The 26252-nt window shown below is 38.6% G+C and overlaps 1 protein-coding gene across 2 annotated transcripts in view; it reads right to left on the bottom strand.

Moving 5' to 3' along the window:
- The window catches only part of Aig1 (androgen induced 1), a 229034-nt gene that overhangs the window by 145399 nt on the left and 57383 nt on the right, over positions 1 to 26252 (bottom strand). For both annotated transcript variants that reach the window (XM_075948670.1, XM_075948681.1), the window contains exon 3: positions 12371 to 12472. In XM_075948670.1, the coding sequence (XP_075804785.1) occupies positions 12371 to 12472 (102 nt within the window). The remainder of the gene's footprint in view (positions 1 to 12370; positions 12473 to 26252) is intronic.

Genomic DNA, 26252 nt, shown 5'->3' with positions numbered 1-26252 from the left:
ATTGTAACTATAAGTCTTGCTTTGTAACTGTTTTGTATATGTAATTTTACTATGTTAAAGTTAAAATCTTTCTTTTTATTTAGAATGAAAAGGGGAGATGATGTGGGATGTTTTTCTGTATATATGTGCTCTTAGTGGTTAAGGTATAAAGCTACTTTCACCTATGGCAGGGCAGAATATAGTTAGGCTGGAAGATATATAAAGAAAGAGTAGGCAGAGCCAAAGAGATGCCATGTAATTGATGAAGGAGAAGGACATGCTGTAAATTTACTGGTAGGTCACAGTCTCACAGTGATATAAAGATGAATAGAAATGGGTTAACTTAAGATGTAAGAATTAGTTAATAAAAAGCCTGAAGTAATAGGTTGGACAGTGTTGGAATTATATAGTTTCTGTGTGATTATATGGGTCTGAGTGGACAGGAAATGAACAAGAAGGAAGAAAGATGCAGCTGAAGGAGAGAAGGCCCAGCTGCCACAGCTCAGTTGAGAAACTGAAACCTTGAACTGAAGTGGGTCCAGTGAGTATAAGAAGAGACCAGGGTAAATTTGGGAGATCCTACTAATGGAATTCACCTGTTGTGATGTGAGTTCCCTTGGACCACACAGAAACTATATTAATTCCAACACGGTTTGACCTATTAGAGGAGGAGAGTGAATGCAATGAATTGGTTTTAATATTTACTATATCAATCAAAACCAGGGCATGATGTCCCACACAGGAACCAGGAAGCACTGACTGGGAATGGCTCCTGCCAAGTGGAAGTTATCGGGGACAAGGAGACCTGTTCAGTGAGCCTATGAGAGGGACCCAGAGGACTGGTGTTCAGATCCTACAGAATGGGTGAAGACAGTTGGCTGATCTGAATTGGAGAAAAGCCTTTGATCCCAGTGATGGCCTTTTCCAAAGGAAATAAAGTCACACGATCATGGTTCCCTGTTGGATCTCCATCCTTGGAAACGCCCAGTGAGAAGCTGCTGCCATGAATCATTCACTATGGCTCTGGAACTTTTGTATCACATATATGCACTGGAGGATCTTGGGATCTGGTATTGTCTGGTTCTGTGACACCACTGTGGATTTTTTCCTCTTTAATGTCTTTGCCAAATACACTGAGAAGTTAGCTGAGGTTGGCACTTCAATTAAGAAGGGCTGGGGAAAGGATATGGGTTTGGAATTCTGCCAAGACATTGGGTTGTGACTCATGAATGATCTGTCTGTGGCATGAAGGAGGAAGCTGGTGCCTGCTGCCCGCCACCACCCCTCCACAAAACATGAAGATCCAGCAACAAATGGATGGAAAACAGATGACTTAAATTTAGTTCGAAATATCTCTGGATTTAAGGATTAAGGGGAAAGGCCCTTCAGTAAACCACACTTTGGGTTTTGATAGCCCCAAGAACCCTGACTAGAACTTACAGGGCTGTTTTGAACTAATACCACCGCTGGATCTATTCATATTTTAAATGAAGGGGGAAATGACTTCAAAAAGAAGAAGAATTCAATCCCAATGTTAAAATCTGATGCTGCAAAAGCTAACAGGGGAGGATTGGACTAGGGAGAACAGATAGTCACGAATAAAAATTCACAGTGGAGGAAGCGATTCCTGCAAAGCATGATGCTCCAAATGTGCATACAGAACCCTTGTAACCTCCTCAGAAAGTATCTGTCTTACAGCTCCCTGTATGACTCTAGTTTTCAGGGCCTGATTTGCTTGGAGGACTCCTAAGAAGCTTTCAACCTCTGTTTGCATTTCCAAGTTTTATTTCTCAAAATTTTCAGCTCTCTTCTAGTTACTTATGAATGCCACAAAAAAAAAAAAAAAAACGAGAAAAGGCAGCTCTTATCTCTGGAGTGTTTATAACGGTCCTCTTTCCACTAGCAACTCCCTTCATGAAGTGTCTAGTATGAGGGGAGCACAGACACTATGGACCGTGAATTGCACAATCTGTGAATCCTAAGGATGAAAACATTCCATAAGTCATGTTATCTACCAAAATAATGTCAGATCTTGAGTTCTTGCAAAACCAACCATAATGCAAGTAGCACTTAATGCCTTCTCTTCTGGGAAAACCAGCTGTAGAAGGCCTTTCATAAGTACTAAATGTCAAATAATATTGAACAGGATAAATACTTGCCTAAATTATGCCTCTTGTGGGGATCAGTTAAATATAACAAGACATGACAAATCAAGTATGAGAAGGGGTATGGTTTTTTTTCTTCATAAATTACATGGGGGAGTGAACACTCCTGCTGTGATTATTAGAATATAAAGATTTTGCCAGCTTTAGGATCTGTTCTAATAATAATGATGATAATAATAATATCCTTACATTCCATATGGTTTTGTCTTCTCCTGGAATTTTAAAACATTAAACTAGGTCATCCACAGCAGAGGCATGTCTCATCACTGGTTCTTCTTGTCGGAACACCGCTGAAAGCCTGCAATCTTCCTAGATCTGAAATATTTATGTATTGCTTTTCATGGCTCCATTGTCAATGCCTGAAAAGTGTAATTAGCTGGAAAGAAAGGTTCCAGGCTCAATTTTCACAACCCGCAGGCAGGTCAGAAAATGTGGGCTTCTCTCTGTGAGAGCAAAAATGGCCCTCCTGAGACTACTCTGACCTTGTAGCAGTTTTTTACTTACGCGTCTCAACTTCAGACACACCATTTGCCTCCTTTGACATTTTTCCTCCTCTGTGTTTTTCTCATTCTGTAACTCCACAATGCCCAACAGCCTGCTGTGCACAAGGGTTTTCAAGACATGCTTTCTGGGCTGTAACAGCATTCAGTCTCTACTTGTTGAAGGCCTTGCAAAAATCTCAATTACATCTGTCCATAACCAAACTCAATAGTTTTGGTACTGTGATGGTTTGAATAAGAATGGTTCTCATGGGCCCAGTATATTTGAATGCTTAGTCATCCGAGAATGGTGTTATTTTAAAGGATTGAAGGGATAAAGAGGTATGGCCGTGTTGGAGGAAGTATATCACTGAAGGTTGGCTTTGAGGTTGCAACAGCCCATGTCAAGCCCAGAGTCCGTCTCTCTCTACCTACAGACCATGATTGGATCTCAGGTACTGCTCCAGTACCTGCCTGCATGCTATCCACCATGATAATAATGGACTCAACCTCTGAAACTATAAGCAAGACCCCAGTTAAATGCTTTTTTCATAAAATTGATAGGGTTATAATGTCTCTTCACAACAACAGAACAGTGACGAAGACAGGAACCAATCTATTTGCTTGCATGTCCTTCTTCATCTTCTGTGATCATCAGTGGTAAAAAGATAAAAATGTAAATGTAATTCTTCTGAGTATTCATGGCAAGTACATCAAATATCCTTCCATGCTAATGCTTAGAAAATGTCTTATCAGTGTCATCTATGGGTGGAGTTGTTAAGAATATAAATACAAATCTGGGCTCAAGAACAGAACACATTTTTATTTCATGTTAAATAGTGGCTGAAATAAAATATGCTAATATATAGATTATATTTTTGATTATAATAAACTAAATTTAGGGGCTATTTTGGAGAGCCCAGGGGCAACTTCTTAGCTATACAATGAGGTTGAATTGGTGTTGTCATTCACTTATTGACCCATTTCCCCTGCTGCCATTCAAATAAAACCTAGGATCAGTTCCTCTATACAACAGGAGGAGATAAAACACTTTTTATTTGGAATCGTGTCTAACTTTTGCCATCGCTAGCATAAATCAAAATAAAAAAAAAGTGTGAATTTTAGGTTCTGCAAGTCCAGAGTCTGTCAGCTGACTGATTTTATGCCCAGAAGCTCTATGTTCAAATTCCAGAGTTGGTGATATTCTTTGAGATAGGGCCAGGATTTACTTATGAGCTTTATCCCAGTTTTGTGATCCCTGCACTCAAGATCCCCAGAAAATATTTGGGAATTCTTCAGTGAATACCACAAGAACAAGGTACATTCTTTCTTGGGATGATTTTTTTTAAAACAATCTTTTCTCATTTTACATACCAATCTCAGTTTCCACTCTTGGGGTGCTTTTGATTATAAATATTTAAATAGTTAATGGTAATCTATTATAACCTTCTTGAATTAGTGTTTTACTGGTCTTTTGACATTCCTCACAAATAGGTAGTATATCACCCATGTCACGTCTGGTTCCTGATTTAACCAGGATGTTGACGTTCTAGTACTACAATGAAACCCAATCACAACAATTGCTTGTCTATTCTACCCTTACAACTAACATAAGCATTGGACCTAACAGAAAACTCTCTTACTCCCTAGGAGAGGGTTCCTCCCATTTGGCCTCTGCTTTTCTGGTTTGCCAGGACTAGATCCAATAAGAACCTCTTAAATTTATTATGCCTCTCCCATTGAGACTTCCACAACCCTGTTAGGCAGATCCTTGAGGACGCCAACAAGGAACATAGTCCTCCCACTGACAAAAGAAGCAGCTAGGCCTAGAAAGCCAGTACGATCACGGCAATACTGAAAAGTTATTAGTTAAGCAAATACACAAAGATATATCATATCTTTCTACATTTTCAGATGTATAATCATAAAACAAACTAGAGAAATCTGTGATTGGCTGATATACATGTTTGAATGAGAAATGTCCTCCACAAGCTCACATATTTGCACATGCAGTCCTCACTTGTGGGTACCTTTGGGGAAGGCTGTGAACCCTTCAGGAGAGGGAGCATTGCTGGAGGAAGTAGGTCATTGGGAGCAAGCTTTCAGAGTTTATAGTTTGCCTCACTTCCTGCTTGCCTTCTCAGGTTCTGGCTTGTGTTAGAAACTGTGAACTCTCAGCTTCTTGCTTATGCCTGTGGCTTACTGCTATCCCTCCTGCCATGACGAACACCTATCCCTCTGGAAGTGTAAGCCCAACTCAACTTTTTCTTCCTAAAGCTGCCTTGATCATTTTATTACAGCAACAGAAAAGTAGCTAACAAATGAGTATTACAAGAATAATAGCATCTACACTTTAAACTACAAATACAATATTAAAATGTTTAAGAGTTTAAAATTTGAACAAAAATGAAAACAATTAATTTTTTAAATTGCATACCTCTTATAACACATTTTTATAAAAATTAACGTTTGTGACTATAAAAGTTAACCATCAAACTAAACAACCAACATAATATTTTATTTAATTAATGTCTACAGTAAAATATGTATGAAATTAAAGAAAGGTGAATGAAAATGTAGGCTATTTCTCAGCTACTTTGTACGAGTTCTTTGGCCATAATTCTGGTATCATGAATGAGAACAATGCAAGGAAATGGTCTTTTATCTCTGCTGGGAAACAAAATTCGCTGCAAAAGAAACTACTGAGCTTATATTACCTCAGAGAATTTGACAGGTTAATTAATTTATCCTTTCTCTTTCCTAAAATCTTTGGGTCATTCAGTTCCTCTTGTGTTTCTAAGTAGCCCACTGTTTCCAAAAGAAAAATCATTAGCTTTTCAAGGGAGCTAAGAGGAAAAACTGAGCCAAGTTTTCGTTCCAATGACTATACATATGGTTAAGAAGCCATTTGTTTGAAGCATTAAAACTTCAGAATATGGATCTGCAAATGAAATAAATAATTCCCTGGTCTGAAGGTAACACTGTGCAGTTCAAGGATACAAATAATAAGCCAAACAGGACAAGAGTGAGGTTGATAGTAAAGATGTAACTATATTCCCAACTAAAATCCCCTAACATTCCAGAGATGTACCATATTCCCCTACTGGGGGTTGGCAACCCTTCAGGGATCTCCCTTTCCTAATCCACTCACTTTGGCTTCCTAATAAAGCCATCAGCTTCTCTCACTCTTCCTCATATTTGGAGATACTGTGACAAAATTGGTTTCATGTTTGAATAAGAATATGCTTGCTGATGACCAAAGCCTTCCCTGTTAAGAGGACGTGACAATGTGTTTTGGTTTAGTATTTATAGTGGCAAGGGCATCTTTGTTTATATTCTTGTTTTGAAGAATGACAAATGGCACAAAATATTTCTTCTAAAATGCCTAGTTAATTGTCAACTGGTTTTTCTTCAACAGTTGAACGACACTAAACCATTGGAAACAAAACTTCAAAATATTTCTTTGCATTTTTGACCTACACTTGTAAAAGCTATAAAGAGTAACATTTTAAAAGAATTAGTTAATGCTTTAAATATCCATATAAAACACAAACTAGTAAGAAGTATATATATTTGAAACCAAATAGGCATGAGCTCAGATCTCATTGCTATCACCATAGCTAAGTGATTTTGAGGAAGAGTATATGCTTTTTGAGTCTTGGTTTCTTCATTTATAAATGAGATAATTGTTCATATTGCCACTGTGAAAAATTACAGATGCAATCACTGTAGAATGCCTAGCATACAAAGGTCTGAAGAAACAAAAGCAATGAGATATAAGTAGGAGAGAATTGTTAAAACATACAGTACTCAATTAATTCTTCAATATATCAAGCACCAAGCACAAGTTGATCCTAGCATATAAAAGGCATCTGGGTAAACAGTTTAAAACTGAAAGGCTGGTATTTTGCAAAGGACCTTAACATTTTTTATGGTCATAAACACACATACATATATATGTATATACATATATATGTATATATAATATATATTTCTAATATATATATTAGAAATAGGGTAGTGTGTGCAAACACAAAAAATAGAAGAGCTAAATAAGTTTGCTTGGGGAGTTTGGAAATGCTTCATAAGACAATAAATAATTGACCTTCTGGATGAGCAGAAGTGTGGTGGTTTGAATAAGAATGGCTCCCATAGGCTCATATATTTAAATACTTAGTCACCAGGACACACAACTATTTGAAATGATTTTAAGGATTAGGAGGTGAAGGTGTGGTCTTGTTGAAGGAAGTGTGTCACTGGGGGTAGGCTTTGAGGTTTCAAAAGTCCAGGCCAGTGCCCCTCCATCTTGCCTCTTGCTGATAAGGACACAGGAATCTTAGCTACTTCTCCAGCACCATATCTGTCTGTTTGCCTCAGTGCTCCATACCATGATGATAATAAACTTAGCCTCTGAAACTGCAAACAAACAACCAATTAAATGCTTTATCCTACAATAATTGCCTTGGCAAATGGATGGAATTAGAAAAAAAAAAGTCATCCTGAGTGAGGTAACCCCAACTCAAAAAAAGGATGAATATGGCTTATATGCACTCATATGTAGACATTAGCTCACAAGTAAATGATAACCAATCTACGGTTCGTAGACACAGAGAGGCTAACTATAAAGGAAAAGACTGGGGGACACATGGATCTCCCTAGGAGGGGTAAATAGAATACCTTTGTAAGTGGATAAGAGAATGGGAATGGGAGGATAAGATGAGGGAGGGAGGGAAGATAGGGTTGAGGGAGGGAATGTGGATAGCATTGAGGGGCGGTACCAAAATCTAATGAAATGCAATCATCCTGAAATATGTGAAAGCAATTACAATGATGGGCCCAAATAATGGGAGACACAGAGTCCCAACTGGCCATTTCTTGTCGCCAAATAAAGCTTCCAGTGCAGATATTGGGTTATACTCGATTGAATTTTTGTCCAAAGAGTGAAGGTGTTGTGGAAGCTGCGGGTTGCATTCAGGAACCCCGAAAGACCATCTCACCTTTAGGCAAGTTCAGCAGTCCTCTCTTGTCAGGAGCCAATTTCCTCCTAAAATCATTACAGGAACCATCACCCTGGGGAGTCTGCAGAGAACCCCACACCCCTAATTGTGTTAAGAATGGTTCTATTGACAGAGCCTACCCCACACCCAAATTGGCTGTTAATGAGAGCTATCTGTTAGCGGAACCCACCCCGCATTCTAAACTATCTAAAGATCTAGGTGTGTCGACTCCTGACTTCTTGGCCTATAGTGACCTGACCGAAGATAACCTCCTGCCTACGTGACCAACTCGGACCATGTGACCAACGTGAACCACGCGGCAAGAGCCCAGGACCCTGTGCCCATCCCCCAACTCTTTACCATATATAAAGCTATACCCCATCTGTAATAAACGGAGGCTTTGACAAACTTTGCATGGCCTTCTTCCTGTCTCCTAGCCCATATCTTCCAGGTAGTGCCTCTCCGTGACCCTGGAATAACTGAACTGCCAGGCGGGCTACTAACCCTAGACTAAGTAGCCTGCCAAGGCAATCGACACTCTCTCTGCGGATTCTTTGTGTCAGTTGCCCACGTCTGCGGGCCAATCTGTAATCGGCGTAATAACCAGGCTAGCTTAATATGAAACAGCAAATTTTAATGAAGGGATATCTTACAACACCAGCCATCCAGTGATGAGCAGGAAATACAAAAAAGAGACCAGCGGGGCTCAAGCTGGCCAGATATATGTAAACATTAGCCCGAGGCGACCACGCCCCCTAATGGGCTGGGCTTAAAAAAGGGGGGGATTAACTGGTTTGATGGGATGATTGGTATTTGTGAATTACTGTTTTTAGAAAATTGTATTGGTACTGTTTCTTGTATATTGATATACTGAATATTAAATGTGAATGTTCCTACCTCTATTTTTGTATGCTTATAACTTTGTCTATATTGTATTGATACATTTACCATATTACAATGTACATTTCTACCTCTGATATTATTTAATAACATTGTTTACAGTTGATATGTAATGACATTGTTTACAGTTGAAGATAATTGTCTTCATATATTACACAGTTGTTTATTCTCTTAGTCTTCAAGTTAGATAGGTATTGAGAATTAATCAGGTCTTTTAGATATATAGAGATTATATTTAGTATAGATAGTATAATCTTTAGCCTCTTCGAAGAGCTGTAGAAATAGCCTTTAATCTAACCTAGAATTCTGTGCCAACAAGGCACAATTACTCCTGGCAATGCCACTCTACTCCCGAGAGAACGTTGAGCACCAAAGACACTCCACTGGGAGCTTGTCTTCTTGGCAGAACTGGCCTTTGGGTTAAGAAAAGCCCATACATCATCTACTGACAAAGATACAGAATATCCATAAGTGGATAAAACAGGATTGTTTTATCTTGCCAAGACAGGGTAGGATAGTTCTAAGAAAGTTCCTTGTCTTTAATAATGGTATGTCAGTTATGTTAGGCCTTAGCCAAAGTTGGTTGACTCAACATTGCAAACGAGACTTTGGGTGATTGCCCAGGTAGTCAGTTGTCTCTGTCATTTGTTGCACATTTTGGATATCTCTTGTTTGTTAAGTAATATTAATTTCCTTCTCAGATCTTTGACGGAGTTAAAGATTATATAATTGTAGTTACTCTCTACATTATTTAGATTCCTTGACATAGAATGTTTAACAAAACTTTTGTTCTCAATATTGTTTGCTATATTTATTATTTGTTATTATTGAATATAGTTGTATTTAGTTTAGTTCTGTTTTATTTAGACAAAAGGGGGAGATGTAGGGATAAGCCCAGCCCATTAGGGGGTGTGTTTGCCTCGGGCTAATGTTTAGATATAAATCTGGCAAGTGTGAGCCCCACTGGTCTCTATTTTTGTATTTCCTGCTCATCGTTGGATGGCTGGTGTTGTAAGATATTACTTCATTAAAATTTGCTGTTTCATATTAAGCTAGCCTGGTTATTACACCGATTACATGAAGGCGTAAATCACACACAATCCCACACCAGTTTGGAATTATGATTAATAGAATGGTTATTTATTTAAAGGGGAAAACTTACAGATCACTGTCCCAGACAACATCCCTCTGTACAATCAGGAAGGGAGTCTAGTCGCTGGAAGCGGAGCAGGAAGTAAGAGAGAGAGGAGAGGGAAGTGGCCACATTTTTAAAGGGAGAGAGACCACACCTCAATGGGCTGGTATCTCAGCGGTTATTGGCTGAAGAAATGGAAGGAGCTCCTACAACAAAAGAGGTCCCGTGGACGTCCCCAAACAACCATGGTTATTGCCTAGACTACAGGCTGTTCTCTACACACTGACAGTAAGAACCCATTGCAGAAGACAACTACACAAACTCATGGAACACAGAGAGCTTGAACTGATGCTGACAGAGAACCTTCGCCCCTATGTTCCAGGGGCTTTGGTATGGGAAGGTACTTGGCAGGTTACCAAAAAAAAAAATGTAAATACCAACCCAGCCACAAACCCTTTGATCTTCAATGTCATCCCACCAGCAAGACAGGCTAGGGCAGCAGTGCCACAAAGCTTGTGGGAGTAACCAACCAACATCAGATTAGACTTAAGATCTACTCTATGTGATGGAGTGAGTCCATACCAAACACTGCTTGGATGACCGAGAACCAGAGACTAGATAGCCATAACCCAGGGACCTGGCATAAAACCAAATGCTGTCCTTTAAAACACAAAGCAGTGATAAAATGACTGCTAATGATATTCTGTTAGACTCATAGATCAGTGCCTTGTTCAGACATCATCAGAGAAGCTTCCTCCTACAGCAGATGAGAAAAAGCACAGTCAGACACTATGCAGAGTGAAAGACCTCGAAACACACAGCTCTAAATGGGATGCCTTCACTCAACCCCTACCTGTAGTGCTCAGGGAACCCCTTAGAATAGGAGGTAGGAAAACACGTAAGAGCCAGAGTACATGGGAGATACTAGAAGAACAAGTAACCACAGTGTCCGTCGGGTTTCAACGGGTCTTTTACATATATATTAAAAGCTTCAGTTCAGTTTAAGATTTTTTTCTGTGTGTGCAAACAAGTAGATCTCTGGTACTTACGCCTTTTCTTGGGCTTTTTTCTTTCTCTTGATGGTTTTTGTTTTAACTTACTATATTTTATATGTTACATTTTGTTATTATTTCTTAAAAGCATGTTCTTTTCTAATGACAGTCATAAAGTGGATGGGATCTGTGTGGGAAGGGAGGTAGGGAAGAGCTGGGAGGAGTAGAAGGAAGAGAAAGTGTAATCAGGATATATTGTAAATCTATTTTCAATAAAAGGGGGCGGGTAGAGTTGCCATGGTCACGGTGTCCCTTCATATCGATAAGAACCCTGAGTAAAGTTCTTAAGTAAGACTCTTATCAGTAGAGAACATGAGGGGATATGGGCAGGAAATGACGAAGACTAACAAGACCCAGCTTTTATGTAGGAAATTAGATCAACAGGCTAATTTTTCAACAGCTCTAACTTCATCAAAGAAAATTCCAGTTGTCTGATACACGACTTTTGATGGGTCGCCTATAAGAAAGAATGGATCAGAGCGCTTCTGTACAGTAACATTGGTTAGAACATGTGTTTGTTTGAAATGTCCCACCACTGAGGGCGGATGGGAAACCACAGAAAGAGCTGTTACTCTGAATCTAAGACTCATGATTTCTAGCTCTTGCTTCCCCATAATTTCTGTGATGGGTTGCCCTTTCCAATGGGAACACCCTGGGATTATTCTAAAAATCACCTTCCATTAATAACAAAACTGTGCTCAATTTTAGAAGCTGAAAAGAGGATATGCAACTTCTTTCTAGAAAATATAACCCTCAAACCTTGTAAAGTGGTGAACGAACCGTCCAAAGTGTTTGAATGGAAACAAACGAGAACAACGGGGCACAGCTAAAGTGCCAGCGAAAACTGGGCAGGAAAGAGGGAAAACATCTCAGGCAAAACTCCCATCGAGTCTACTGCTAATTACATCCACAATGGTGGATGGAGAAATGACTCAGCAGTTAGGAGTGCTTACTGCCTATAGAGACTCTGGGTTGGGTTCCTATTGCCCACATTATGTGGTTTACAACTTCCTATAATTCCATTTCCAAGTATCCAACGCCCTCTTCTGGCCTCCAAAGGCTCCTGCATACATGAGGTTCACATAAATTTAATGCAAGCACCCACACGTGATAATGAATATATATACTTTAATTTATATATATATATATAAACACCAACACACACACATATACATATATAATTTAAGTTTTAAAAGAAACATAAATTCCTCAAACGTCTATCACAGGTCATTGAGGAATAAAACACTCTTGCCATGTGTCTGGGAAAACCGCCCAAGTGCAACAGCTACTTCTAACACAGTTCCTCTGTAGCAAGGTGGGGGTGGAACCTAGTCGCCATGGTTGTATAGGTGGAAAGGGATCCTTGAGATAGGATGACAAACTTCTAATGGCACAGAAATCATACTCATCCAGGAATGAGCTCGTTGTATGATTTAACAAACCCCTGGCACCTCTTAAAAATGGATTCATCAACCACACTGTTTACACAATGACTCAAGGCCACAGAAAGAAATCCTATTTACTATCAGTATTCTTCTGTTACTGTAATCGTCTAAGATTTCACTGATACTTAGGTCCCTGTGGGATAAAGTTCGAATTAGTGAATAGTTCTTTAGTAGACTTTCATTTCATCAAAGGTAACTGTTTATTTTAATCCACTCACCATTCCGTGGTTCAGCCACCCTGGGATAAAGTTGTCCAGCAATTTTGGGTATATCATCTCTCTGTCGTAGGCATAGATGGTCCAGAACACAGCGACAACAAACTGGAAGGGAAAGGAAATCTGGTTCAAGTTCATCTTTTACAGCACATAACTTGTTGGTTATTTGTTTTAAAAACCCTAGAGTTTTGGAATTTATGCTGTCAGAAGCAAACCAATGATTGACTAGCAAAACAGTTCCTACTTCACTCTGTAGTGTTAGTGTTGACAACAGGGTTGTCAAGTCCCTCTCTGGTCTCCAACTATGTTCTTTCAGGCAGAGGAGCCTGCCTGAAAGGGAGAGAGAAACAAAGTGTTGTTAGGAAGAACACCATCTTGGGGCTAATTGCGCCAGTCTGATCCCTCTCCATGGGGTTTATACATTCACTTAGGGATATTTGCAAAGAGGTCCCATTCTCCAATAGGAAGAGCACACATCCCAAACAACGCTATGCCTGTCTTCTTTGATCAGGTCACGTGGTTTCATGTTTGCTTCTCACCAGTACCAGTACTGAACCCTTTGCCAACCACATGTCTTTTGGACACATTTAAGAGAAATGCATTAGTGCATACAGCCTAAGCCAAGGCACAGAGACACTGGGAAGTAGAGTGGGTGAAGGGGAATTCCTTTGGAGTAACTTAACTTTGAAGTTTGTCTGAATTACAGAAATTTCTTTGGGCCCAATAACAGCACAGTAATCCAGAGAGAGTAGTAGCAGTATTTAGTTGATTTATTACTTCACCATTCTTCAAATGAACAGTGAGAAATAAAGTTCAGATTAAAATAAAGCAATGGAAGGCCCATGGTCTTAGCCATCCGTACAGAGATTAACAAATAATTTTTTGTAAATTATACACACAGACCTATAGAGAGTGATTTTTAAAACAATGCAGAATGAATATAAATAATTTTGTTTCAGTTTTTATAATTTTATAATTATAGCTTATCTGTGCTCCTTTAATGCAAATAGTAAATATTTTAATTCTACTTTAAATAAGATTTTAGGTTATACTTGGTAGCTCAAGACTAGTAATCAAAAGGTCCCAAAATTCTTTCCCAACTCTGTTTGTTTTAAAATCTGGGTAGTTTTCTCCTTTGAAACCTAAGGTTACACAACTATTTATTATTTTATAAAATGTAAAGATTATTACAGAAGGTAAATTATTACAGAAGGTGACTAAATCTCTGTACATTATTTTAGAACCAGAGACATCCCCCGAACATTTATTTTACTATCTGCTTTCAAATGTATAACAGTAAAACAAAATAGAAAATTAATTCTTAGCTCAAGGAAAATTATGTTAACTCTTCAAGTACAATGAGTAATTTTTAACTTATCCATGATTTTGAATCAAATGGATTGGATATTCATAATAATTACACAAAGTAGGTATTTGGTAGTTATTTTGAACTTTTTAAGTGACTTATTTATTTTCTACTTTATGTGTACTGATATTTTGCCTGTGAGCATTTCTGTGTAAAAGTGTCAGATCGCCTAGAACTAGTGTTACAGGCAGTGGTGAGCTACCATGTGGGCACTGGGGATTGAACCCAGGTCCTTTGGAAGAGCAACCAGTGCTCATAACTACTGAACTCTCTCTGTGCTCACTATTTTAAAATTTTATTACATTACCTGTCAACATTATCACCTTAAAGTAGACAGGAATAGAGATTATTTTGTTTATTCATGCTACAAATGGAGAAACCAATATTTTCATTTTTGCTTTAATGGTATTTACTGGTATATAAGATTTGACATATCATACACGGAATGGACTCTCATAATAAACATTAGTTCTGATCTCATTAATTCTGCAAATAATGTAAGGGAATCTGCAAAACAATTACTTTACCTCTTTATTATGAATAAAGAATGCTAAGGAAAGACTGCAACTATGCAGATAGATAGGTAGATAGATAGATAATAGATAGATAGATAGATAATAGATAGATAGATAGATGATAGATAGATAATAGGTAGATAATAGATAGATAGATTAGATAGATAGATAATAGATAGATAGATTAGATAGATAGATAATAGATAGATGATAGATAGATAATAGATAGATAGATGATAGATAGGTGATAGATAGAGAGATAGATGGATAGATAGATAGATAGATAATAGATAGATAGATAGATAGATAGATAGATAGATAGATAGATAGATAGATGATAGATAGATAGATATAGATTCCTGTAACAACAGTAAAAAGTAGGTCATTTCTCCCCCAAATGATCTTCAAATTAGTAGTCTAGATAGTTTGGTAATGTAAGATCCAGACTGTAAGAACAAGGTGATCCTGGGAGCAGGGAGGAACAGTGGAAAAGGAATCCTATTTATAGCTGGGTTGGGAGGGATGGGAGAAGACTAAGAAGTCTTTTAAAAATGGGTGGGGTGGGGATCTAGGGAGATGGGTAGAAGTCCAAATACATGGATGATAGAATAAATGAGAAATAAAGCCCACAAGAAAAATGAGTAGTTGCAAACGAATCCCCTTCTCTACTGCAACAGGGTGTGGCCTGAGCGAGAATGGCAATGATCTGAGGCCCCTGGAGTGGATGGCGTGTGAGGATGTTGCCCACTGAGAACATGGAAAAGAAAAGACTCTGATGGCGACCAGGGCTCCCCTGAGACTTGATGACATGTTTTTCTAGTAGAACCAACCAGGATATTTCCCAGGGCTGTGAGGTCTATGAGAAAGAATTCAGAGGGAGGATGCCGGGGGGTTCACATTGCTGCAAGTTAGATGGCTGAGAAGATCTGAGATGAAGAAGCTGTGAGAACGGGGATATCCTTTCATGACCAACCAGCTTTTCGAAACTGCTACCTGGGGAGTGAAAGTTGCCAATAAGTTACGGGAGAGGCCTTATATAAAACCATTTTCAAAACCAGACTCTCAATGAAAGACAGAACTTTTCTATTTTCACTTCATTCTTTCTGTGTATATTTAACAACTGAGTGGAAAAAAGAATCCAAATATGGTTGATTTAATGCCTCAGTGCCAGGGATGTAGTACCAGGTCTACAGCCATGCTACTCCTAACCCCAAGGACATGCTTTACAGCCTGGATATTCAGTGTGGTCCATGAATCAACAGCACCCACATTCAATCTGCCAGACATGTGAGCCCTAGGTCTCACCCTGCAGTAATCTGATCCTATATTTTAATAAGATCTTGAAGATGTTCCTGCTTTTAGAGCCATCTTCTACCACCGTGTGTTTCCTGCCTTCCTGTCAGAGTGTTATCTCAGGTCCTACAGCTTCTTATTCAGAACCTCCATCATTCTCTTTCTGGGCACACCCAAGTGACATCATCCGGGGGAATCCCTGCCCTAATTCACAAATATATCCCAGGGCTTCTTTCTCTAGTCCAGTAATTCATAATAAGTAATTTATATTAAATAATGGTTTCTTAGTTACTTTTCTCATGGCTCTGATAAAATACTCCAGGAAATGAAAGTATTTGTTTTGGGCCACACTGGGAGGTTACGGTTCATCATAGTGGTCATACTGGTGTAGCAGTAGGAGCTTGAAGCAGATGTTCACACTTGCTCCACAGTCAAGAGCTCCTCCACCCCAAGGAGCAGTGAATATCACGGAAGTTGAAACATAGAATATATAAGAGGATGGAGAGAAATGATATGAAATGCTGTCCTCTGCATATGACATATGAGTGTTTAAACACACACACACACACACACACACACACACACACACGAGCTTGGTTTGCTGCACAAGACTTGTATAATAACAAATCAGCTAAAGTTCTCAATTGGGTCAGCGGAGGGACAGTGGAGGCACTAACTTTGGCTGAGTAGCCATTGGTAGTTGAGGGCAGCTTGGGGAGAGACACTCACTTTCCCTCAGAGGATATGGCAACTAGTATATTACCCATGACCAGTGATTCGCCCATGCAAATACCAGCCACACAGCACTAACAGGACCAAGGAGGAGAATATGAAACTGGGAGAGATCTCTGCTACATGGGCCTAGGGAAAGCTAGAGGGGAAGAAGTAGGGGGGCAGATATGATCAAGATACCTTGATCCTATGTATAAAACGTTCAAATAAACACAAAAGCAACGAGCTTGAAAGTCTGTGTTCAGCCTACTTTCTCCTTTTTATATAGTCTAGGAGTCCAGGCTAGGGAATGGTGCCACCCCACCGTAGGTGGGTTTCCCCACCACAATTGGCCTAATCAAGATAATACCTCACAGGCAGGTCAAGGGGTCCACCTGCCAGATGATTATATATCCCATCAAGTTGACAGCGAGATTACCCATCATGAGTGGTGAAGCCATGCCTATTTCTGTGGGGTAAGGATTTGGGCTAGGTGTAAACACACAGGCATGGAGCCACGTTGGACTAGTGTGAAGCGATTGGTGGAAACCCCTTCAACTCTGCTGAACAGCACAATCTAATCATGAGAATGGAAGTCCTTCATATTACAGACCCTTTTCCAACTCCACAGGAGAAATTACAGAGGTCAAACCAAGGGGCAGAATCCTGGGACCATATTAAAATTCCATTTACATGTCCCTGCACTGTTCATTGCTTCAGAATGGTCCTGATGAACTCCAATCCTTTGCACTTCCATTCTAAATGCTAGAATCCCAGGTTGTTAAAATTTTACAGATATCTTGTCAGAATACTCAGTGTTACTGTTTGAGAAATGACTTCCTAGCTACACTGAGATTTCCTACACGTCGCACAGGTTGTCCATGTACTAAGGTTGTCTTTAATTTCTCTCAGAAGTAATTTTAGTTAATAATGTACCGATATTCACAATATTTCCTGAATCTTTATATGTATTTGATGTTTTTGGAAGCTACTGTACATTACTACATTTTTGTATATTCTTTGTTGCTACTTTATAAAAACACAAGTTTTAAATAGTGGCCTTGCTTCGTGTACCTTTACTAAATTTGATTACTAGTTTTAGGAGCAACTATTTTTAAAATTGTTTTGGATGTGTGTGTGTGTATCCAAAGAAACAAAACTCTTTTATGAACTACATGTTTTTGTTCTGTTATTTAAGTCCTCGGCACAAAGTTGAATAGAAGTAATTCACAGTGAAAGCCTTTATCATTTTCTCTGCTGCAGAGAAAACATTCAATTTCTCAACAGTGAAGTCTGACATTAGCTGCAGTTTTTCTTAGATTTTTTTTTACAAATTGAGTAAAATCTCATAGAATTTTACTTGGAAGATAAACACATTTACTGTAAGTGATAATATTTTTTAGATGATTTTGTTGCATCCCTTGAGACAACTAGCCTAAGATTTTCTTCCTTATTCTGTCATTCAGTGACCTATTAATTGATCTTGAATGTCAAACAAACAACCCATGGCTGGTTATCTTAAGTTATAGACATATGTTGTTGGATTCCACTTACTGATGTTTTGTTCAAGATTAGGGTTTTATTTTATCTTTATTCATAAAGTATACTAATCTATAAGTTCATTTCCTCAAGGTGTCATCATCTGATTTTTGGTAGGAGGAAAATGAATCGGTTCAAAAGAATAAGTTGGAATTATTTCTTCCCGTGTTTTCTAGAGGACTTTTTGCAACAATGGTGTTATTTATTCTTTATCCAAGTGGTAAACATTTCTAGTAAAGCCAGCCTGAGTGGAAATCATGAATTCACTTGTTTTATACAAATGGGACTATTCTGTTTTTTGTTTTTTCCTTGCACTGATTCTTAACCATCTTTGCCCATTAAGGTATTTTTAAACTTTATCATTTTGACTGGAGAATGGTGGGGCTGTGCTGGAGATTCAAGAAAGCATGCTACTCCTGAGCTACATCCTCATCTAAGTCTTTATAAAGCTGTTTATATATTTTACCATGAAAATTGCCAAACTGTATAAATTTCCCCCAGTGAGCTGATTGCCACACATTTGCTAGCGCAGCACCACTGGGAGCCACTCTCTGTTTATAGGAAGTGACCATTCAAGATAGGTAGCACTGTTTGGTTCTTGATAGTGAAGGTTGCGATCCCCATCCTACATTGAGGGAACTTAGGCAGGTTATTCACAGTGACTTTGAAGAAAGTGTGAGTCACCTTGCTAGGTGCCACATTAGAAGGCCAGGAGGCACAGATAACTGAGCAATCAATCTTCCAAGTGAGTCTTTAGATACAAACACAGCACAGATGGTACGAACTTGGCTTCCTGCACTGATAGTCTGTTGGTGGTATGGTCATCAAAACCCAAAATAACTTTGAACTCTGTTACCAGGGCATGGATAGGAAACGAATAGTTTCCCATGACAATATAAATGATGTAGGAACATTTTGCTATTGCAACCAAGCTCCTTCTCTGGCCAGGCCCAAAAGCCAGCTACCCCACATAGTACACACACTGCTCCTCAGTGGCCAGGACCACAATACTGTACACAAACTGAAAGTGGAAGAGGCATGACTACTTTACAGATCTTCAGAATTCAAAATCAAACACTTGAGTGACAGCTAGCATTAATGTGCCACTTGCAATTGCTAGAAATTAACACCCAAAGAGAACTAGACATAATGCAAGGCCTACCTCTCTTTGAAAGAAGTTCCTCACACCAAATTAGAGAGAGACCAGAGACTTCAGCTTTAGTTCACTTTAGACACTTTCTACAGTTGAAGTCATATATTGATTCTCACGCATTGATACTTGGAGACTTCACCAAGAGATATGGCATCAAGACAAAAATGAAACAGAGAAATGCTGTAGATAATTGGTGTTATAAACCAAATTGACCTAACAGATATTTGCAGAACATTTCACCTAAACACAAAAGAATATACCTTCTGATCAACAGCTCATAGAATGTGTATCAAAACTGACCACATACTCAGACATAAGCAAGTCTCAACAGATACAAGAAAACTGACACAGCACCCTGCACCCTATCTGACCACCTCAGATTAAACTGGACATCAACAACAAGAGCTTACAAACTCATGGAAACTGAAAGACTTACTACTAAATGGGTCGTTAAAGACTTGCTAGAAATGATTGAGATTAATATGCAACATACCCAAACTTAAGGGACACAATAAAGTTGGTTCTAAGAGGCAAGTTCATAGCACTGAGTGCCGACGTTAAAAAATACTGCAACTTAACAAACTAGTAAGTTTCAGCACACCTGAAAGTTCCAGGAAAAAAAAAAAGAGAAATCATACCCAAAAGGAATAGATAGCAAGAAATAGTCAAACTCAGGGCTGCAATCAATAAAAACATGCAAACAAAGAATCAATGAAACAAAGAGTTAGTTCTTTGAGGAAATCTGTAAGATTGGCAAACCCTTACCAAATTAACAAAAAGGAAGAAAGAATACACAAACTAACAAAATTAGAAATGAAAAGAGGGATATAACAATAGACACTGAGGAAATCTAAAGAATCATGAGAAAATACTTTAAAGTCCTGTACTGCACTGAATTGGAAATCTAAAAGAAATGGATAATTTTCTTGATATATTGGTGTAGGAGGTTCTTCTGTTCATGTGTTGCTTTCATTGGCTAATGAATAAAGAAACCGCTTTAGGCCTGATAGCTCAGAACTTAGGTAGGCAGAAAAGACAGAACTAAATGTTGGGAAAAAGGGCAGAGTGAGAGATGCCATGGATCTTCTGCCTGAGACAGACACTGGTTAGAATTTTGCCAGTAAGCCACAGTCACATGGCGATACACAGATTAATTGTAATGGGATGTAAGAATTAGCCAATAAGAAACTAGAGTTAATGGGCTAAGCAGTGTTTTATTGAATACAGTTTCTGTGTGGTTATTTTGGGTGTAAGCTAGATGGGTGGCCAGAACAAACAAGAGGCCACCTCTCCTTATAAAAATACATACCACTTACCAAAGTTAAATCAAGATCAAATAATGAACTTAAACAGACCTATAACTCCTAGTGAAATAGAAGCAGTGATTAAAAGTCTCCAAATAATACTAATACTAATACCCCAAGGACAAGTGGTTTTAGTGCAAAATTCTATCAAACTTTAAGAGTAGAGTTAATGACAATGCTCCTCAAATCATTTTACAAAACAGAAACATGAAGAATGTTGACAAACTCATTTCATGGGGTTATAGTTACATGTTATGCAAACCACATAAAGACTCAACAAAGAAAGAGAATTACATACCATTTTTTCTTATGAATATCAATAATTCTCAATAAACTACTTGTAAAACAAATCCAAGAATAAAACAAAAGATCATTCACCATGACCAAGTAGGTTTCATCCAAGAGATGCAGGAATTGCTCAAAACACAAAAATCATTGACATTCACCAAATAAATTAGACATTTGACAAAATGACAGAAAATGACAAAGTGGCAGAAAACACATTTGACAAAACTCAGACCAAGACTATTTCTTGATAAAAGTCCTGGAGATATTAGGGATATGAGCATTTTACCTCAAAACTAGAAAGGTAATTTATATGAACCTCATAGCTAATACTAACTTAAATGGAGAGAAACTCAAAGTGATTTCACTAAAAATCAAGAATATGACAAGGTTGCCGTTTCTCCACACCTACTCAAAATACTACTTGAAGTCTTGGCCCTACAATAAAATGACTGAAGGAAATCAAGGGCATACAAATTAGAAAGAAGTTTAAGTATCTCCATTTGCAGATGATGTGATAATATATGTGACCTTAAAACTCCACCAGGAAATTCCTACAGCCAATAAACAATTTCAAAAGGTAGCTGCATACAAAATTAACTCACAAAAATCAGTATCCCTTGTATATACAAATGACAAGTGGACTGAGAAAGAAATCAGGGAAACATCACCTTTCACAATAGCCTCAAATAATATAAAATATCTTGGAATAACAGTAAACAAGCAAGTGAAAGATTATATGACAAAAACTTTGAGACTTCAGAAGATATTAGATGATGAAAAGTTCTCCTATGCTCATGGATTAATAGAATTAATATAGTAAAAATGACCATCAGACTAAAAGCAATCTACATATTTGATGCAATCACCATCAAAGTTCAAACACTTTTCTTCACAGTTCTTGAAAGGACAATCTTGAGTTTCATATGAAAACACACACATACACACACACACAAGATAGATAAAACAATAACAAAAAAACCCACAGGAGGTATCACCATCCCTGATTTCAAGTCATACTACAGAACTATAGTAATAAAACAGCAAGGTACTGGCACAAAAACAGATACACTGATTGATAGAATCTAATTGAAGACACAGACACACATTTATACACCTACGGACTCCTGATTTTTGATAAGGAGGTTAAAAATACACACTATGCTTCTCAAACTGGTCAGCTGGCCATTTCTTGTCACCAAATGAAACTTCTAATACCAGCAGTGAGTTACATCTATTTGAGTTGTTGGCCAAAGGGGTCCCATGGTGTTCCCAAATAACCTAGACTGTTGTCAAGACTAAAGGTTGCTCTCTACAAACTATTGCTGAAAACAACACTGGAACAACTCAATGTACATAAAGAAATTGTGTTGGTGCCTACATAGAGCCATCATTCCTATGTAGAAGGAGCTGTGGGCTGCGTTCCTGCCACCCAGCTCCCGGCTGCCTGGCTAGCTTATGCCCTGAAATAACAACACAGAAACTGTATTTATTTAAGCACTGTTTGGCCCATTAGCTCTAGCCTCTTACTGGCTAACTCTCACATCTTGATTAACCCATATCTATTAATGTGTGTAGCACCATGAGGTGGTGGCTTTGGCTTACCGGGAAGATTCTAGCCTACATCCATCTTGGGCCGGAGCTTCATTGTGTCTGCCCTGGAGAGGAGCGGCATGGGTCACTTCCCTTCTTCCCAGCATTCTGTTCTGTCTACTCCACCTTCCTAATTTTCTGACCTATCAGACCAAGCAATTTTCTTTATTGATTAACCAATGAAACAACAGATGACAAATGACCTTCCCACATCATTCCTATGTTCTAATGTCCTGGATACAGAAAGAGACACTGCACAGTACCAAAGGAGAAATGTAAACACCAATCTAGCCACAAATTCTTTGAAATACAATGGAGTCCTCTTGCAAGATATGCTAGGGCAATGGTGGGACAATGTTTGTGAGAATGACCAACCAATAACTGATTTGTTATAATGTCCTGGATACAGGAAGAGACACTGCACACTACCAAAAGAAAAATGTAAACACCAATCTAGCCACAAATTCTTTGAAATACAATGGAGTCTTACTTGCAAGATATGCTAGGGCAATGGTGGGACAATGTTTGTGAGAATGACCAACCAGTAACTGATTTGACTTAATGCCCACTCCACAAGATAGAGCCCATATCTGACTCTGCTTGAGTGACCAGGAACTTGAGACTAGATAGCTCAAGAAGGTAGGGTAAAACCAAATATTACTTTTAAAAAAAAACCAAACAACAACACAAACAAAATATAACAAAAATATAGCAATAAAATGACTGCTAGTGACATTCTACTAAACTCATAGGTCAATGCCATGCTCCACAATCATCAGAGAAGCTTCCCTGCAGCAGATGGGAACAAATACAAACACCCACAGCCAGACACTATGCAGAGTGAGAGACCTTGGAACACTCGGATCCAAAAGGGATGTCTCCATCAAATCCCTCCCCTCATGACTCCAGAAACCCTGCAAAAGCGGAGGCAGAAAGAGGATAAGAGCCAGAGGGAATGGAGTACACCAAGAAAATAAAGCCTTCTAAATCAACTTCATGGACACACATAAAACTCACAGCGACAGAGGCAACATGCACAGGGCCTATACAGGTCTTCACAAGATGGGGTCCTAGAGCTGAAAAGACAAGTGGACACATGCCCCATCTCTAACCCAGAAGCTATCTCCAGTTGATAACCACGTGCCAATGAAAATTCAGTTTCTTCCAAGGGAATTTCATGGGGTAAACAAACTACAGCCTGCCCGTCCAGCAGTATACGGCTAACAAAAAAAAATAATAATAATAACTCAATGGCATCTTTGTGTTTTTTTGTCTCATGATGTCCTGTCAGAGCTTTCCATTATTTTTTTAATTTAATTTATATGTTTTCTTCTATTCTCACCCTACAGGTCCTTTGTGTATATACTATGGCTTCCAGTTTGTTGTTTTCTGAGATTCCTAAGTGGTTGTAGGAATGAGTCTCTTTTTCTTGTGCCTTCTCTTGGTCTCTTTTCTCTTTTTTGTTTTGTCTAATTCCAATGTGTTTTTTTGTTTTATCTTATTATATTTTATTTTATTATCATTCTTTAGAAGCCTATTTGTTTTCTAATGAGAGACAGAAAGGGAGGGAGCAGATCCAGAGGGGAGGAGAGGTGTCGGCGACGGAAGGCTGTGAGTAGTAGAGAGAAGGAACCATAATCAGGATATATTATGTAAGGAATGATATCTATTTTCAATAAATGGAGAAAAATTATGAATCTATAAAGAATACTGTTATCTTTATCCTATGTACTCTGATCAAATCATTTTAAAGCCAGCATCTTTCTATGAAAAGTCTCTGAAGTATAAGCTGATGTTATAGGCTTTTATCTCTTTCGCCATTCTGCTTTCAGCTTTTCGGTAGCTTTCTCACCTATCTGTATTTATTGGCATCGGTCCTTAATTATCTCCAGTGAGGTATGGTAGACTGAAAGCAGACTCTTAAGTCACCCACATGGTTTGTTTCCTTTCTTCCTTTCTAACTTCAGCTTTTGATTCTTACATTCCAACTAGCAGTGTGATTCTTCCTAAAACCCACTGAGTTCTTTCTGGCTTCAGGGACCATCATCCCCATTTTCTACTCTTGGCCAGGAATGTTGCCCGCCCGCCCCCCCATTTGCTATGGCTGTATCTCCTATTCCTCGGAGTCCAGTTTTAATATCACCTCTACAGGGACTTTCCACCACACATTTCACTATGCTGGCCTTTCCTGTCACACACCCTGGTAGAGGACAGACTCCTATTGTTGTTTTCTGTTGTCTCCAATCGATCACAGCGTGGCTCCTCTATAGGAAGCGGAGTGCCAGAGAATGGGAACTTAGGCTCATCTGCTGCTTGTTCCCCATAACTGGAACACAGCAGGAATGGAATACAAATTTTGGAAATAAACTAACTATGATAACTGCTATATTTGGGCTATCTCTCACATCAACCACAGGGATAATACCTTTTTAGTGTATTGATCAGTTTTCTTCCTGTTGACCAAACATTCCTTCTTTCTACTCTCTGTGGGGGTTTTTCTCTCCAGTGCATAAGGAAACACTCTCTCCACAGGCTGTGCTCACAGTGCTTTCCTTCTCAGATCTCTAGGAGAAATCCCTTCTTTACCCACTTAAGATTTCGCTCATCCTTCAGTAATCCTTCAGACTTCTACAGCAAGAAGGAAGGCTCAGTTCTGTCTTTCCTGAAGTCAACCAAGCATAATGAAACTGAGAAATAGAGATAGAACTCATAACAGTGGAAAACACTCATGGATGGAAGCATCACTCTTTAAGAAAGTGCCTGAGCGCTGTTAGGAAAGCTGAGCATGGGGGAAACTTGGAGAGAAAAAGCAAGATCCTGTCTCTTCATGGTTGAGTTGCAGTACAGAGAACACTCAGTGGTGATAGCCCTTAACGATCATGAAAGGTCTCCATGAGGGAACACGATGTCCATATGCATGAGAATTCTGGGAAGATGCTGTGATACCTGTTTGGCTTCAGGTGACACCGATGATGAGGCTAAATATGGGGACAGGCCAGTGTGTCTTCTCTGTACCAGCAGATGTGGGTATGGCAAGGACAACAAGAAAAACTGGTGCTCCCCATGATCACCTGTCAAGGAACAATCTACATGACACCAGACACATGGGCAATTATAAAAGTAAGTCGGGGAGAAAGAAATTAGTTGTGGGTAGAAGGAGGCATTCTTTAGGATGAGGTCAAGGGGAAACAGGAAAAATCTGCCTTCCCTGGCTCAGTTCCTGCCTTTGGGGTGAAGGAGCTGCCCTAGAAGAACTAGGCCATCTAAAGATGGGTAATCACTAGGAAAGAAATTGTGTGTGATGTGTTCAAAGATACTGTAATAAAAAGCATATAGAGGAATTGGGCTGAGAAGGCAACTAAATTCAAAGCAGAAAAGTTATGTCAAAATAACAGTATATCATCAATTAGTTCTCCATTAGACAAAACTGATCAAAAAACAGATACAGAAATTTAAGAGAAGACAGCACTTTTGAAAAAGAATAAAACCAAGAAGAGACAGTTTAACTAATAAAGAACTAAAAATAAGATCATAAGAAGAATGAGAAAAAGTTTTCTTTGGTGAAGATAGTTGTGCTTTAGCTTCTTAAGAACTGTGAAGCATGTGAAGTTTATTTTGCTCTTAATTTCTAGTTTGAAATGTTAGGTCATAATAAATTATTAAAACTGCATCTTTAAATGTATGGCTGAGCACAAAAGCAGCCCATTAAGAGCCAACAAAAGGAAAAATTACAAAAACAAAATAATAGTAAAAAATACCCAAATAGTATCAAACAGAAATTTATGTGTCGTCAGTGAGATTGACCAGAAGGCCCTGGACCCATGCAAGGTGGTATATGGAGTCCAACCCATAGAGGAGTTGTACTTTTAGTAAAAGGCAAGATAGAGAAAGTTCTGTTGGATATGGTAAATAAGTTGCCCTCTATTCCTAACTGTAAAGGTCTTTTAAAAAAAATAATGAATTTAATAGACCAATTTTTAAACCAAGAAATTACCTTTCCTTCTATATCTTCATATTTGTGAAAGCTAAATGTAGTAATTAAATGCAGTCTGCAAAATCTGAAAATGGGTTTTATACTTATGCCAATAACCAGAGGGTGCTGTAGTGTTTCTCCTGGCTCTCCTCG

The sequence above is a fragment of the Microtus pennsylvanicus genome, chromosome 1, assembly GCF_037038515.1.
Source record: "Microtus pennsylvanicus isolate mMicPen1 chromosome 1, mMicPen1.hap1, whole genome shotgun sequence".
In the NCBI taxonomy this organism is placed as follows: domain Eukaryota; kingdom Metazoa; phylum Chordata; class Mammalia; order Rodentia; family Cricetidae; genus Microtus; species Microtus pennsylvanicus.
This window is presented reverse-complemented; position numbering and strand designations above follow the sequence as displayed.